Source organism: Melopsittacus undulatus, chromosome 10, assembly GCF_012275295.1.
Source record: "Melopsittacus undulatus isolate bMelUnd1 chromosome 10, bMelUnd1.mat.Z, whole genome shotgun sequence".
Lineage (NCBI taxonomy): Eukaryota > Metazoa > Chordata > Aves > Psittaciformes > Psittaculidae > Melopsittacus > Melopsittacus undulatus.
In genome coordinates this window covers 7,708,317-7,723,781 of record NC_047536.1, presented here as the reverse complement: position 1 = coordinate 7,723,781, position 15,465 = coordinate 7,708,317, and the positions used below count along the sequence as shown (strand labels likewise).

Here is a 15,465-nt window from a genome sequence, read left to right as displayed (position 1 = left end):
TTCCCCCCCAAAATACTCACTTTAGGGAATGGATAATGCAGTGAATCAAGGGGGAAGAATGAGGAGAGAAGCAAGATCTGTATTTTGGCAGCAGTGACTAATTAAAGCTGTACTATGTAATTTCCTCTTTGGGTGCACCACAGTTGGGTAGTGCTGTAGAGATGCAACATTCTCCTGTGTCCCACCACCTCCCTTGAGCTGCTCTTAGCATTCTACAGCTGCTGAGGGACCTGTGTTTGGGCAGAAACCTGTATGCACTTCAGCCCAGCTAAAAAGTGGGTATTTCCCTCACTGGGCTGGTAGGGTCGGAGTGAGGGGCTTGGTATGAAAGAGAAACACAGTTGTTAAACTGCTTCCTTTGGGAAGCTGCCTGCAGATGCAGCCGAGGACAGCCTGGAATGAGAGCACTTTGGAAAGAGAAATAAATTATCTGAGCAACCACTGTCAGGGAAAGGACACTTGCCATCTGGGTTAGCAGCTTTAGGGGAATGCACAGATCCTATTCTTCCACCTTGCAGGTTTATGGCACAGAGAGCAGAAAACCCTATGCATTTCCCAGCTTGCTGGGCTGGAGAGAGGAATACTCCCATTGCTCTGGTACCTACAAAATCCATCCCTAAACCCAACAGTGTCTGTGGAATCTGTAACACAGTTTTGAAATACCTTCTGGGAAGCCACTTTAATGAACATCAAGACTATTCCAGCAGTACTTTTGTTCAGCTTTATTTTATAAAATGTACTTGAAAAGATTTTTGTAAGCTATAACACAGTTACAGTTATGTGCAGCTACAGTTACTGTAGTCCACAAAAATCATGCAGATATTTTCACTTGTAAAAGTAAAATTGATCTGTAAAGTCCATAATCCACTGTGGCTCAGAAGCCCATGGGTAGTTGACTTGCACAGTCCAGTTTAGATTCTGATTGCAGCTTATCAAAGACTGTCTGAAACCAGACACAGGACTCCAGTGCTGGTACATGGAGGCTGAAATCTGAGAAGCACCAGTGATGCTCAGTGCAGCAGCTTGTGTCTTAGGAGGAGCCTTACCTTTAACCTTAAAAATGAGAGCTCTTTTGTGTCGTTTCCTATTCAGACCAGATGCCTTTGCTTATCAGGGCTGCTTTGATGAGGCTAAGAGCTACTCTTACTTTTATAACTTTAACTGACGACTTCCTGACTCTTAAGTAGCTGGTAAAGTGTAATTCTGTATTAAAAGGGTTTATTACTATTACAGGGTGTAGGGGGAGGAGGTGCAGTGATACAGTCTCTAACATCAGTGGCACTTCTGAGCTCAGCCTTCAGGAAATGGTTGCTGGTTTCCAGGCTTTATAACAATAATATAATAAAGCATTCAGCACCAGTATGTGAGTTACATGTCCATGGCATGTTGCAGAGTAACCAGATGCAGGACTCCAGTGCTGGTACATGGAGGTTGAAATCTGAGAAAACACACTGGGTGGCTTTGAGACTGAGAGATTCATGAGGCTGCTGAAAGGTGAGTCCTGCTGGTCCTGGTACCTGTGGAGCAGTTGATGACATCAAGTGAATATCTGAATACCCAATACAGGCTGCTAGCGCCAAAAACGTGGAATTGTATGATAATTCCACTCATGTCCATGTACAGGCTACACTTTGCTGGACTGAGGTCTCATGCATTTCCTGGTGTTTCCCACAGGTTAGTTTCTCATATTTCATTGAGATAATCTTGATCAGGATATATCAGGAAGCCAGTAAATAAGCTGTCTGTCCAGTAAGGATCATAAAAGAGCCCATTTTGTTCTGAGTAAAATATCTGCAGCCATACCTCATCCTCCTGTTTCAAAGAAAGGATGGTTGATCCGGAGGCAACGTCATGGTTCCCAGTGTTTGCATCAAAAGTCTTAATCCGGTACTGCCCGTTGTGGACCAAGCCAATGGCCAAATGTTTGTTGGCCAAAGTGATATCATAAGTGAAGTAGTAAATACCTGGGATGCTGCATACAAATTTCCCACTGGAAGCATTGTAATGTCCTCCCTCATTCATCAGGATCCTGTCAAATTTGATGGGCAGCCTTTCCCTTGGGTAGCTCTTGGAGACTGCCACAGAGAAGGCAGACTTGGCTTTGTTGGCATTACAAGTACAGGGTCCTGGCAGTCCAGTCTCGCCCTTGTTCCCTTTAGGTCCTTTTTTCCCTGGGGCCCCATTTTTTCCAGGATTACCCTTTAAACCCTTGGGCCCTCGTGGGCCTGCTTTGCCAATAGCTCCTGCTTTCCCCTTTGGGCCTGGCTTGCCGGGGTTTCCTGTTCTGCCTTGCGGACCTAGAAGATAAATAGCCTTGTAAATCTTTCAGTCAAAGAGTTGATATGGCAAGTGGAAAGGGGTTGTGTCATTCCAACAGTATATTTTCATTTAGGAGGAAAACCCTGCTGGTGAGAATCCCAGTGATATACCACCTGGGAGACATCTGTCAGGACTGTTAGGTAGGTAGTGGCATGATAACAGTGGGACTTGGGAACAGAACGGCCTGTCCTTCTTAGGGGCCAAAAGGCTGGCTCAGTTATATGGCTCACTTGCAAAAAGGGAGTAATTAATTGTAAAGCTAGCCAAGAACAAGCTTTAAATGTTTGGGGTTTTTCATGAGTGGGACAGGTTTGTGAAGCTTTTGGAACCCAGCTTTGAGCAGATGGAATACTGCTCGAATCTCCTGTCTCTTTTAATGTTTTTTGGTTTTGGTTTTTTTTTGTTTTTACATTTAACATTAATCTGGTGTTGAAAAATAAACCAACAAAGCATCGAGGTGTAATAAAAAGCCTGGCATATCTGGAGGATGAGCCAGAGGACATAGAGTGCAGGAACTGCCTTGAGATGGGAAGCCAGCTATGCTGTCACAGTGATGCTGAAACTGCTGATTGTGGTGTGGTCTGATATAAGACAAATTCATGGCGGTTTATACCCTATCTCTTGAGCTGCTGCTGCAGCAACACAAGAGTTAAATGTAGCTGTGGGTGGAAACCTGTTCTCCAGATTCCCAGTTTTGGGGGTGGGAGAAGAGAATAAGATGCAGCTTTTGCATGCTGATGCTGTGCTGAATCAGGAGTGCACTCTAGTGTGGCAATAGGAAATCACTGTGTTTTCACCACAGCTGGTCCTGATGCTTGCTGACTGTAAGGCTGGATTTAAAGGGTTGTTGGATTAAATAAGGGTGATTGTTTGCTTTGATTTAGATTCAGCATGGTCAGAGCAGTGCCTGTCACCCAGCTAGAGTGCTCTGGGCAGCAAGTGCTTGATTTTTTTTCACCTAACTTTGTTCTGCTTGAAAGCAGGAGTCAGAAACCACCACCTTGTCTTGTTTAGTGAGCATATATCAGAACAGGGAAAATGTCACTTCATAACAAAATGAAGCCGATAGGAATTGCATACAGCAATAAGATGCTATCAGCAAATATTGCAAGTCTGAACCCCCCCCACAGGAGCTCACAAGTGTGAGATGTTAGAGGGGGGAGAGTGGAAATTTCTAGAAGTTTCCTGTGAGATGTTGTCTGTGCTGGGGCTCAGATTTGGGGTGATGCGTTGCTGTTAACTGGGCTGTTGTAGTATTGCTTTTACATGTGACCCTTGTGTTAAGAAGTGCTTTTCTATTACCTTCATCTCCATGCTCGCCTTTATCCCCATCCTTGCCGTCCTTGCCATCCTTGCCTGGGAATCCCATCCTGCCGACTGTCCCTGGAGTCCCGGGTGCACCAGGGGGTCCGGGTGGCCCGGGGGGGCCGGGCAGGCTGCATGCCAGCTGGGTACCTTCCTGCAGAGCTCCCTTGGCAAAGCCCCCCAGGATGTGGTTTGCCACACAAGGCACAGTCCACAGGAGGAGGACAGCAGAGATCATGGCGCAGCCTGTAAAAAGGAGATGGGATATGGCTGCTGTGGGTGGTATCTAGCACATGTGGGTACGGAGGTGTCCCCTCCACCAGGACTTGCACGAAAATAGGAGATAATTTGGTGTAAACCTCCTCAGTGAGACCTGCTCTGCAGCTGGGGTTTCTTATCAAGCACAAAACCCATAGCATGATGCAGGGCTGAATTTAAGCCCCATCCCTGGCAGTGGTCAAGGCCAGCTTGGATGAGACTTGGAGCTATCTGGTCTAGTGGAAGGTGTCCCTGCCCATGGCAGGGAGTTAGAACTGGATGAGCTCTAAGGTCCCTTCCAAACCCAAACCATTCTATGATTTAGAAGATAGGCTTGTGGCCAAGAGAGTCCTTACTATGTTTTGCCTGGCAGAGTACATTGAGCCTCTTAGCTAGCATAAAATGTTCTGTTCTTGACCACAGTTCATCTGCACGGCACTGCACAACCTGCAGCTGAATCAGCCACCAAGTCTGGCTTGGTTTTGGGGTGCAGCTGCCCCTGCAGCTGTAACCAGCCCCACTGGTGGGTTTTCAGCCTCCTACTGTGATGAGCTGCCTCTGGGGCTGTAATAGCTCCATCTTTGTTTGTTACTACCACTCACCTTGGAAAGATAGGTAACTTAAAACCTTGGCCAGTGTTGGTCTCCTGGCTCTGTAAAGTGAGCCACTGCTTGAAGTATAGCAAATGCCAAGGGCTTTTTTGGAACCTTCATTCACAGTGGAAAGCTGAGCCTCCTGGGCTTGTCTTACTCCACTCCTGGGTGGGGAGATAGTGCTAGAAAATAAGTTCTGGAATAAAGCTATTCCCATTAAGAATCTAATGATGCAGAGCAGATATTATATTGTAAAATATCCCTCTGGATGTCTGTGCATGGAGTGGTTTGCAAATACCTATGCTTCATGTGCATCTCCTGAGTAACTCCACTGCATCTTGAAATACTGCTCAGACGCTTCAGCAGCTTAGAGAAGATGCTCAAAATCAGGCTGATTGATGAGGGCCCATCTTCATGCATGACCCATCTGAGACTCTGGGTATTAGAAATGTTTAAAATAGCATTAGGGTTCTGCATATGGCTACAGATATATTAAAAAAAGAGACATCCTCCTATACAGTATCAGTTTCTGACCACCCATGGGTAAAGATGCTCCTGCCATCCCCTCCTCAGAACAGAAGGCTTCCCCATACCTGGACTGAGGATTTTCTCCTCCCTTTGCTTTGCTGGTGAGGGAAGTTATGGCCAGCCACCAGCCATCACCAGGGAAGTTATGGCCATCACCAGCTACCAGCTTCCCAGCAGGGCTGGTGCTCCCTGGTGAGTACTGACCATGGGCTGATGGAGTTGGGCTCTTCTCCAGCTGTATGAATACAGAAACAAGCTGGTGGGGTGATGAAAGGCATCCCCTGGCCTAATTTATTTCTTTCAGCTTCTGTAGGTGGAGTATCCCTTGGAGAAATGAGACATGAAGCCTAAAACTGTCCCATACAAATCTGTGGCTGGTTCACTGTTTGCATAATAGCTTTTTGATTAGGAGAGATCATGCCAAAGCCAAAGGATTTTCTTTTTTCAAAAAGAAATTAGCCACGTATTGCTCTGATGCAGCCCCTGCCCCAGGGTGAAGAGGTGTTCACTCTGATGGAAAAGACTCATTTTTTTCCCTTAATACAGCTACCTCTGACAGTAGAGGGTTAAGTATTTTACAAGAATCATCAGTTTGCATGGGCTTTCTTATCACATGGAATCGTAGAACGGTTTGGGTAGGAAGGGACCTCCTGAAGTCCTGTTAATGAAATACAGAATATGAGAGATGATTGCGAAGCAAGAAAACTGCCTTTCATACATTTCTTTAAGCTTTGCTCCTGAAGCAAATTTGGAGTTAAACAGAGATGAAAGAGAAGGTGAGCTGGGATATCCCTGCCTTTCAGTCTGTTGGTGGTCTTCTGGTCAGGCAAGGTCCTGCCTGGCATTACATCAAATACTGTGTGGCTTTAGCATCTCCCCAGCAGTGTTATGTTTAACTCCTGCACTGGAAATGAGATTCTTAAAGTATTGTATAAATTTCATGTTGGTCTTAGCGCTCTTATCCTGGTACTGGCTCCTAACGGGGGTGGAAATGCACATTACATGCTCCACATCCAGTGAGCAGTGTGCTACATACTAATGCTGAGTGGGAGCCTTCAGTTCTGCGATATGTATAATTAAGAACATGCAGAGGAGTGGGAAATGCAGAACAGATCAGCAGGCTGGATTTGGCTGTTAAGCCATTTTGTTCTTCAGTGCTATTTTGCTTTCCTGATACCTCAGTTTACTTGCTGCTGGTGAATGGTGTCAGTTTAATGGCCTTGTGAGAGAGAAATCACCAGCCAGTGTTAATGTGGACAATTGAATAAAGGCTTCTCACTTAATGGAAAGGGAAATAAAATGTTAAAATGCCTGAGGATTGGGGAGGTCCCAAGGAAAGCTGCGTCTGCTTCCCAGTAACCACCTCAAATGGGGTGGAAGTGAGAGGCGTCTGGAGGCGGATGACGCTGAGAAGTTGTGGCAAGGAAAAATGTCATTGTGGAGCATAACCTGGAAAAAAGCTGGGACTGCTTCATGGAGAGAAAGAACAGACAAGAGGGAGCACAGGGCAGGAGGGCAGCTACTTCTCTTAATGCTTCTTACGTTAAGTACTACTTGTGCCTTCAGACAACCCAGTTAATTGACCTGATGGGATAAAAGTGGCAAACACAAAATGCCCCGAGGCTGGGAAGTTAGTAGTACCGGTACTTGGATAGATGGGGAATATTGGACTACCTGGATCCGTGCTCTGACACAGCTCCCGAGTCCATGTTAATTAACGGCTCCACAAGAACATTTCATCCCACATCACAGCAGTGCGTGGGATGCAAAGCACAGTCACATTCACAAGAGGTTCTATAAATAACCTCTTAAAGAAATCTCTTTGAAAGAAAACAAACCTCATGCTGCTCCACCTTAAAAGGAAAATTGCTCCTCGATGTAGAACGACTGATGAGCTCCAAAAAGCAAATTGGAAACAGATCAGCATCTTTCCTCTTGGCAGCATGGTGGCAGGCCTGGCACTGGAGGCCACGCAGCCTGCTTTCAGCTGAGGTCTTACTTTTCTAATGACAATTAATGTCTTTGTTAATAGGGCTTTGGAGACTTTCTGGCCAGAACTGATGCCTGTTGTTTGGGAGGGGGTGCTATGCCCAGGGGGTTACAAGCACTGACTGGTGGTGGAGGGGAGGAGAGCAGACCCTGTGTTGTCTGAGCACAGGGAATGGAAGTTGGCTGTAGGAAAGGGACCTGCTGGTGAAATGTGAGTGTTCAGCTCCTCAGCACTGGGGCAGAGCACACTGGTACTGAGCGCAGATTTCAGTGTGGGAAAAAAGGCTGGACTGGCTTCACATAAGCTCTAGCTTTGGTGTCTGCAGCGTAGGCATGGCTGGCCAGGCTTAGGGCTACAGCTTCTCCCCAGCAGAGCCTGCAGCAGCACTAGGAATTGCTCGAGGTTACCAAGTGCATTTGTGCTGAGCTGGGGCCTTCATGTGTGAGGTGCCTCTCCCTCCATGAGAGCAGATCTCAATGCTTTCCTTCCCAATACTTAAAAATATCTATTGAGTCACTCTGAAACTATGTCTTCTGAAGTATTTAGCAGCAGTAGTGCTTTCTAGGTTGCTTTGAAGAAGACCCAGCCCTTGGCTCAGGAGATGATGCAGCTCATGGTGGGCACATAATGGTCATGGGCAGCAGTGAGTTGCTCTGAGGGTCTTGGAGGAAAGACCCTTTGAGCTCCCAGCTGCTAGGTAGGCCCTGGCCAATACCTCATGTTCTGATCACAGCTGATCAAACCTCACCCAGAGAGAGAGGAGAGAGGCTCCAAACTGTGCTGCAAATGTCTGGGCGCTTAGGCAGTCCTGACCTGCAGCTCCTGCTTCTCATGGCCACTGCAGCCTGGGGGTATGCTTGCTGCTGCTGAGGGGCCTCATAGGCAGGAACCTAGGTGGACACATCTCTTGCCGTATCTCCCCTATGGCTTTGGCTACCAGGACATCCCTGTTCCACATGGCTCCTGCAAGCCCTGGTGTGACCACCCTCATCCCAGCCCTGCTACGGTTTTGCTTCCTGAGCCACTTCACAGTTTAGAAGCCAGGCCAATTCTATAGATGTGTATACATCAGATAGGTGTGTCTGTAAGTGGTAATTTTGCCTATAAGAATGAGATGAAGGTACAAAGGATCAGGTGTACTTTCTGGTGCTTACAGGTTAGCTGGTCTGAACTCCCATGAGAGGGAAAATCCCTGAGGGTTTGCAGATGTGGGCAGGTTTGGAGGCATGTGCAGTGGCTGGGTGGTGATTTTTGGCCAGGGAAGTCAACCTGTGCCATGCAGTGATGGTGTGTGCCTGCCCGTGGGGAGGAGAAGCATAGAAGGGGAGAGAAGAGGAGACAGTGTGGGGGCATTGCTGTGCAGAGGAATGAATGGTGACAGTCTGATAGCCTGAGAGGGGGGAACCCAGCTGCAAACAAGTAACTGTGACATTCTGCTCTGTTTCCTTTCAGTACTCTTTAAGAGACTTAAACAGAACAACCATCTTCCTACTTCACAATTTCCCAGCATACCTCAAGGTGTCCTAATTAGTCTTCAAAGTAATCATTATCCCTGTGATCTTAATTCTTGGCTCTGGTGGTTGCCCAGCAGTGTCCCTGAGGTAGAAGCACGAGAGCTCTTGGGCCCATGAGGTGATGTAGATAAAATGAGGTGTGCTGCTGGTTACAGCAGCTGAAATGAGTGTATTTAATTTCTGATACAAGTCAGTGAAGTAGTTATAGCAGATACGAGTTTGATCTGTTATCTGCTATTGCACAGAGCAGTGCCGAAGGAGACGAAGGAAAGCGATGCATCTTCTGTGCCTGAACCTGCATCACCGTCCACGCTTTAGGCAGCCAGGGATGCCTGTGCGACCCTCTCAGCCTGAGCTAAAGCCCCGTTACAGAATCTTCTGATGGGAACCAGAGCAAAGGGAGAGGCTGTGGCTTTGGCTGTACGAAGTGGGTGCTCCCAGCAAAAATATGAGGAACATTTTCTTCCTCGAGTACTTCTATAAGTGGCAACTGTTGCCGTTATGGATCCTTGTGCGGGTTGGAAACCTGTGTGCTCAGTGATCTAGACCTTATTTGGTCAGATTTCAAAGTTAAGGTTGAGAGCAGGGAGGGGAAGAAACAAAAGGCAAAGTGAATCTACTCACCAGGACTGATCCCTTCAGAGAGATCTTGACAGGCGCTGGAAACCACTCGGCTTTAAGCAGCTGTTTTGCTGCAGAGCCTGAGCCCCGTCCGGCCGCAGCAGCGTCCTTCGAGGGGTCTGCGGTATTGACCTCGCTCTGTGTTCTTTAAGGTTTCACTCCTCTTTGTGCGGGTCGCGGGCTTCCTGCAGCAGCGCCAGGTTCTGCCTCAACGTTGCCAAAGGCATATTTGTATTATTGTGTAATGGGTCTGCGCCTCTTCCTCTGTCACGTGGCACAGGGAGAAATTTTTACGCACATATGGCTGGAAAGCCCTTGATGCTTGGGGAGCTTTTCCCTTTCACTCTTTCCTTGTGTGAAAGGCTCAGGAGTTCCCGGGATCATTTCTGACTGATTCTGCCCCTCGCTGCTGCAGCCACTGCCAGCACAAACAGAATTCATAAGAGGATGGGTAACGCGCATCAAACTAGGGGAAAACTTTGGTGCTTGGTCCTGAAGCATTAGTGAGGAGAGCAAACCTTGTCCTAAGGATGGAAACTCGCTTCTAAAACAATTTAGACAAACAGGTAATGACAGATCATTCCAGGCTTGAATTAAAGGAGGTTGTGAAGCAGCATCTTTGTGCATGAGAATTTGGAGAGCAAAGTCCCTCAGCACTGCTACAGGTGGACGTGTGAGACAGAACATGGAGACACTGCCACAGGGGTGGCAGGAATGCTTCTGTCTTTGGAAAGGGTTGGACTTTTGTTTTAAGCTTGCAAAGTAATTACAAATCCCCAAGCAGTTGCTTGAGGTAAGGCAGTAAAACCAGAAGCAGTGACTGCAACTTTAGTTCTGCTAACACACTGTTGAGTTGCAGTAAATACCCATCCTCTTGTTTCTCTGCTGCAGCTAGTCGTGATGTTGATATCCCAGCTTATACCAACCCATTAACCCAGATTTTGGCTTTAAATGGGTTTTAAAATGGGTTGGAAAAGTTTGCCTTTCAACTCTCAAAATTGATGGTGCTTCCCTTCCTGGGGAGGTGCAGAGTGACAAACTGGGGGTGAAGAGTTTCCTGCCCACCTCTTCCCTCCTTCCCAGCTTTGCAGGATGCTCTGTGATGCTGCTGGGGTTGGTATGGATCAGACTGGTCTTTTGAAGTGGCTGATGGGGAAAGCCTAGGCAGGAACTGTGAGATGACCCAGAGGTACAGCCTGGTCTCATGGGTGCCTGGACTGCAGCGTGGGAGGTGATGGGGTGACCTGTCATCCTGCATGGCCCTGGGGCCAGGGACTGGTGCTCCCGGCTGCAGCCTGTGAGTGCTGATTGTGGATGTGTGGATCCTGCTCTGCCCAGCCAGGATCCTGTGCAGGACTTGGAATGGGCGTGTGCTCAGTGGCAGTGCTCCAGGTCCTGCCTTGCTGCTCTCCAGCCAGGGAGTGTTTTCTGCTCAGTGCAGATATCAGCTGGCTGGGAGAACGCTGGAAGTGTCATTCCTTACTCTGCCAGAATTCATCCTTATCGAAACTGTTGTGGGGTTTTTTAAGCTTTTGTCTGCACTTGCTGTCAGAACATGGTGGGAATGGATATAAAGTGGAAATGAAGTACGCATACAGCTTGTTTGTGAGCTGTCATCAGTTAAGCTGCTCCTGGTAGGGGTGGGAACCCTGGGCAAAGAAGCATATGGTTGTTTTCGTGCTGTGCTGATGGTCCCACAGCAGTTCAGTGCCATTGAACAACTCCCCTCCCCAGACCCACACAATCATCACCTTAAATCTCACTGGGATTAAGGGCTGTTTTAGAAATGCTGCCATATGGCTGCAGAGCTCTGGTGTGCCTGTGGGAGCTACCTCCAGGCCCACTGCCCCCTAGCACTGGGGTGAGCACTGGTGGGGACACCCCAGACACAGGCTCTGAGAACTGTTGTCCCCTGGGGCAGCTCTGGTGATCAGTCAGTTACAAATTCTTGCTCTTTGCCTGTTTCTATAAGGTCTGTAGGAAGCTGGTTCTCTTAGAGAGGGCTGTTCCATTGGTTTGTGGGGCTGGAGTCAGCCAAAAGGCTCAAGGTGTTCATGTGCACAGGTCCTGCCCCAGGTTTCTTATGAAACCAGAGAGCTTCCTGTGAGCCTTGCCAGAGTGCAGTTGGATTGGCTGGGCAGCCACACAGATGCTAACAGTGTTGAGAAGAAAAAGCTCTTATGCTTATCCTGAACCTGCCCCATGGCAGCTATGCCAGAGCACCAGGGTTTTGAGATGAGTGTGAAACAGGCCAGGGATGAAATGATGCTTGAAAATATATCTGTCCTGCCAGGCAATTCCAGGTGTGCCTGAGGGTTCTGTGGTTACTGGCGATTTTGTGCCCAGATCCACAGCGTGTTGAAGGCAGCAAGAGCCTGACCTAGTTCAGTGGTGTGGGAAGAGGGAGCACTGGGAAGTTCTTGCCAGGCAGATGGAAAATATGTCTGTGCTGCTATGCTGTGCCGAGCTCACCCGGGGTCCCAGACGCTCTGCTGCAGAACATGCTTGGCAGCACACTGTGTTAAACAAATAACTGCCCGTCCACAATGAAACAGAGCAGCCCTGAGACTCCATTCTCAGTTCATTTTGTTTCAGATAGACAGTGGACCGTGTCCCTTCTGTGCTGCTTTTTAGCAATAGCCTCCCTGCTGTGACTAATATGGTTTTCACCACTGAGCATGGGGAGGGCGGCTCAATGCCGCAGTGCAGGAGCTGGCTCAGGCTGATCTCACCTTGACAGGCCCCCGTGGACATGCATCAGACAGGGTGGTGGGTCCCCACTGCTGGGGCCTGTTGTGGTGCTCCCTCCTCAGCAGTGAAGCCATCCTGCCCATGGTGCTGTTTGTTGTCCTCACACCAGCCTCAGAGGTGCTGCCTCACCTGGGCTGGATGAAGATCCTGTGCCCCTGCCCATGCCCCTGGCACAACACACTCTGGTGTGTTCATCCTTCAGATGAAGCTTGTTGTTCATATGGCAAGGGGAAAGTGAATCATCCAGCACCTACAGAGTAAAAAGTGTAATTTTAGCTGTGTTATCACCTGAACACATGCTTGGGGTAAGAAATGCGTGTGCCCAAAGGTGTGTGACCACATCCCAGTGAGGAAGGATCTTCCCTTGTTTGCTTTTTGAGTGCTGATGTGTTTCACTGTTACAGATACTGACCTTGCAGCAATGACTGTAACCAAGTAAAATGACTCAGCAAATGCAAACTAACTGTAGTTCAACCAGGAGCTGGAGACAGCCTGAAATAACAGCCTCCCCATTGCACTGGGCAATGGCAATGAAGTGTCCCTCTCTTCAAAGATGAGTGTAGGTGCTTTGGGTGGATGTTTTTCAGATCCTAATGGGAGAGGAAAAGCATTTTTCTGCCCAACAGGCCTCCTGGTTTAGTGTGGAATGGTGATTTGAGTAATTTTTATTGCCTTGCCTAAAAGGAGTTTGCAGTCTGTGAGCAGTCTTCAGAGAGTGATTGTCCCTCTCCAAAAGCCCCTATAAAAATGAATCAAATCTCTGTTTAAACCTAAAGGATGCCCTTGAGACCATTAGCTCTGCTTAGGCACTGCAGTCCTAACCCATTAAGATAAAAATAAATAGAGCTTATTTTAGGAAGAGGGAAGAGGGAACCAGCCCAAGCACGAGTGAGCCACAGCAGGTGCAGTGCAGATGTGTTAGGGTTGGGTTTTCCTTTTGTCTCCTGCACCTTCAAATTCAAAGGGAAACTCAGCAATCTTTTAATTTGCCACAATTGGCTCCTGCCTTAGTATCTAACAACATACTTGGACAAGAAAAGACTCTTCTGGAAATGCCATGTGTTTCCCCAATACATATTAGTCTGTAGCAGCATCAGCAGCAATCCCAGTACCTGGGGACATGGGCAGCATTTGCCCAAGCCAGGACAGCCAGTGACAAATGCCACTTACCCATGTCACAGTACAGTGCCTCTGACCTTCAGGGCAAAGCAGCACACCCCAGAGATGAATGAACAATTACTCATGTTGCATGCAAGCAGTGACAGTCTGTGCAGAAAGTAATAGCTACAGAGAAAATCCTCTTTCCTGCTGCTGCTTCCCAAGCAGACAATTTTGCTTTAGAGCCGGCTTTTCTGTTCTCAGAGAATTGACAACAGTCTAAAAAACAGCCATTCCTCAAGTATTGAGAAAATACGAGTGTATCAGCAGAATATACTGCAGGGCTGTGCTGCCTCCTGGGTGTTCAAACCCCCAGTGCTTTTGCTTCTGCACATGCCCAGCCTAAGGCTTGTCAAAGCACAAAGGAGCAGCTGAGGAAAGCCAGGAGCCAGCAGAACGCATCATTTTCCTCCCTCAGCTTGGGTCTCATGCAGCCCAAGGGCTGATGGCATCACCCCTTCCCAGTGAGGATGTGCAGAACCAGAAGCAGTGCTCACATGAAGCAGCTTCTCCACTCCTGCTGTTCTAACAGCTGCCCTTTTAACAGGGCACTGCAGTGGGATGATGTCAACCTCAACCTTTGTGCTCCAGCATCTGCTCCCCAGTACACTGGTAGCACACATCATAGCAGTTTGTGGATAAAGGCAGCAATGGGTTAAAACCCTGTTTTGTGGTGGTGCTGGAGCTCCAGGTCCAGCTTTATATAAAAAATTGAGAACAAATGCATGTGCAAATGTGAAAAGGCTGGAAATGCATCTGCAAACAAGTCCCCCTCACATGGGGGATGCACATAGGACCGTGCTTAGATCCACATGCCATGCAGATGAGTGGCTGGGTGGAGGCTGATTCTGAAATGCTTTGGAGTTACTTTTAAGACTTTGTAGGCTGGAAATTCTGGGTTTGTGAACCTGTCCACTGAGCAAGGTTTTCTTAGGCACAGTGAATTTCCCCTCTGTTCCACTGAGGTCTGAAATGTGTTGGTATTTTGCAAGAAGCAAAAATTATCTCTGTTACTGACCTTGGTTGAGTCATGTAAGAGATGCGAACAAATCTGTTTCATGTAAAAATAACTAGTTTGACTTAGAATTGTATTTCTGTCTATTTCTTTTTTACATCTGGCAAAAGAGGAGTGCTAACAAAGCAATGGGGAGTTGCCTGCGTGTAGTTCAGCCCAGTTTTGGCATGTATGGAGTAACTCAAATTATACCCAGAAGTGACAGGGAAAACTGCAGTTACTAGGTTGTAGTAAGCATTAGTGAGCATAGAAAATTGTCTCTTTTGCTGTTTCTTTATCCTAAAAGTTGAGCTCCATTTCATCCTTAATGAATTGCTACCACTCCTGCTTTTTTCTGGTCCCTCGGCAGCCTAAACCAATTACACTCACATAGAACAGTGCATCGCTAACTCACTCAGGAAAGCTGTAAAGATCCAGTTACAAATAAAGGTGGAGACAGTAAAAGAGCTACCTTCTGGCATGCCTTGAAAGGCAAGGCAGGCTGCTAAAGTTTCCAACAAAAAATAAAGGAGAACATTTTAATCTGCATGTTTTAAACACGCAGACATCTACACATCAGCTGGCTGGCTCAGTGTGCAGCCTGAGCATGCCTCAGACACCCAGAACTCAACAGGATGAAAAATGAGGCAGGCAAAGCACTTGTTGAAAAGGGAGTTGAGAAATTAATGTCTCAGCTTTGCCAAGGGCCAGATCCAAAGAAAGCTGCTGGCTCTGTTCTGTACCACGATTTGAGGATTTGACTGGTCTGTGTTACCATGCTAAGGTGTTTCCTGCCACCTCGCCTCCTTGTGCATGCAAAACCAGTTCTCACTTTAGCTACCTCTGCTAGAGGATGCTTGTTTTCCCTGTATGTGCAGTTTTGCCCAAGCTAGCCTACAAACTTGTTTCATATTCATTTTAGAAAGAAAAGAATTCTTCTTGTGCAATAGGGAATATGCAGTCATATTGCATGCCAAATTCAAGGGGAAGCAGATGGAGGAAAATTAATCCTCATGATCAGATCCACAGTGTTCTTTAACATTTAACCTTTATGATATAAATAGGACAACATGTTTTAAGCCTTATTTGTCCTTTAACTGTTGAGTCTGATCCAGATGAGATCTACCCTGCCTCATTCACAAGCTCAAAGAACTCTATTTTGTATAAAATACCCCCCAGAGCTGCCTTTCTGCTTCTCCAGAGGAAACCGGTCCATCTTCCCCATCATCTCTCTCTTGACAGGGCATGCCCTGAAGTCAGTTACAATCATATCTTTGGGTATTGAAAAGCAAAATGCATGCACACCAGTGTATGCTCAGGATGGAATTCAGGATGTTTATTTGTAATAAACAGATCTCCCTATAGTACTGAACATGTTATATCGAGTTCCATGTGAACCTTTAATTCTTTTCCCATTTTTCTCTTGAACATTAA

At 47.3% G+C, this 15,465-nt stretch overlaps 1 protein-coding gene across 1 annotated transcript; it reads right to left on the bottom strand.

Moving 5' to 3' along the window:
- Positions 1 to 764: 764 nt before the first annotated feature.
- On the bottom strand, positions 765 to 9,301 carry C1QTNF2 (C1q and TNF related 2). Its single transcript, XM_005144975.4, has 3 exons — positions 9,132 to 9,301; positions 3,622 to 3,870; positions 765 to 2,297 (listed from the first exon to the last, which is right to left on the bottom strand). Exons 2-3 carry the CDS (start codon positions 3,860 to 3,862, stop codon positions 1,684 to 1,686), a joined length of 855 nt encoding a protein of 284 aa, XP_005145032.4. The 5' UTR covers positions 3,863 to 3,870; positions 9,132 to 9,301; the 3' UTR covers positions 765 to 1,683.
- Positions 9,302 to 15,465: the final 6,164 nt, after the last annotated feature.

Bases quoted from the DNA above. Each gene is read 5' to 3' on its own strand.
- C1QTNF2 (XM_005144975.4), bottom strand. From the start codon at position 3,862: ATGATCTCTGCTGTCCTCCTCCTGTGGACTGTGCCTTGTGTGGCAAAC. The intron at 2,298-3,621 runs GTAATAGAAAAG...TTTATCTTCTAG, and splicing joins AGGCGAGCATGGAGATGAAG to GTCCGCAAGGCAGAACAGGA.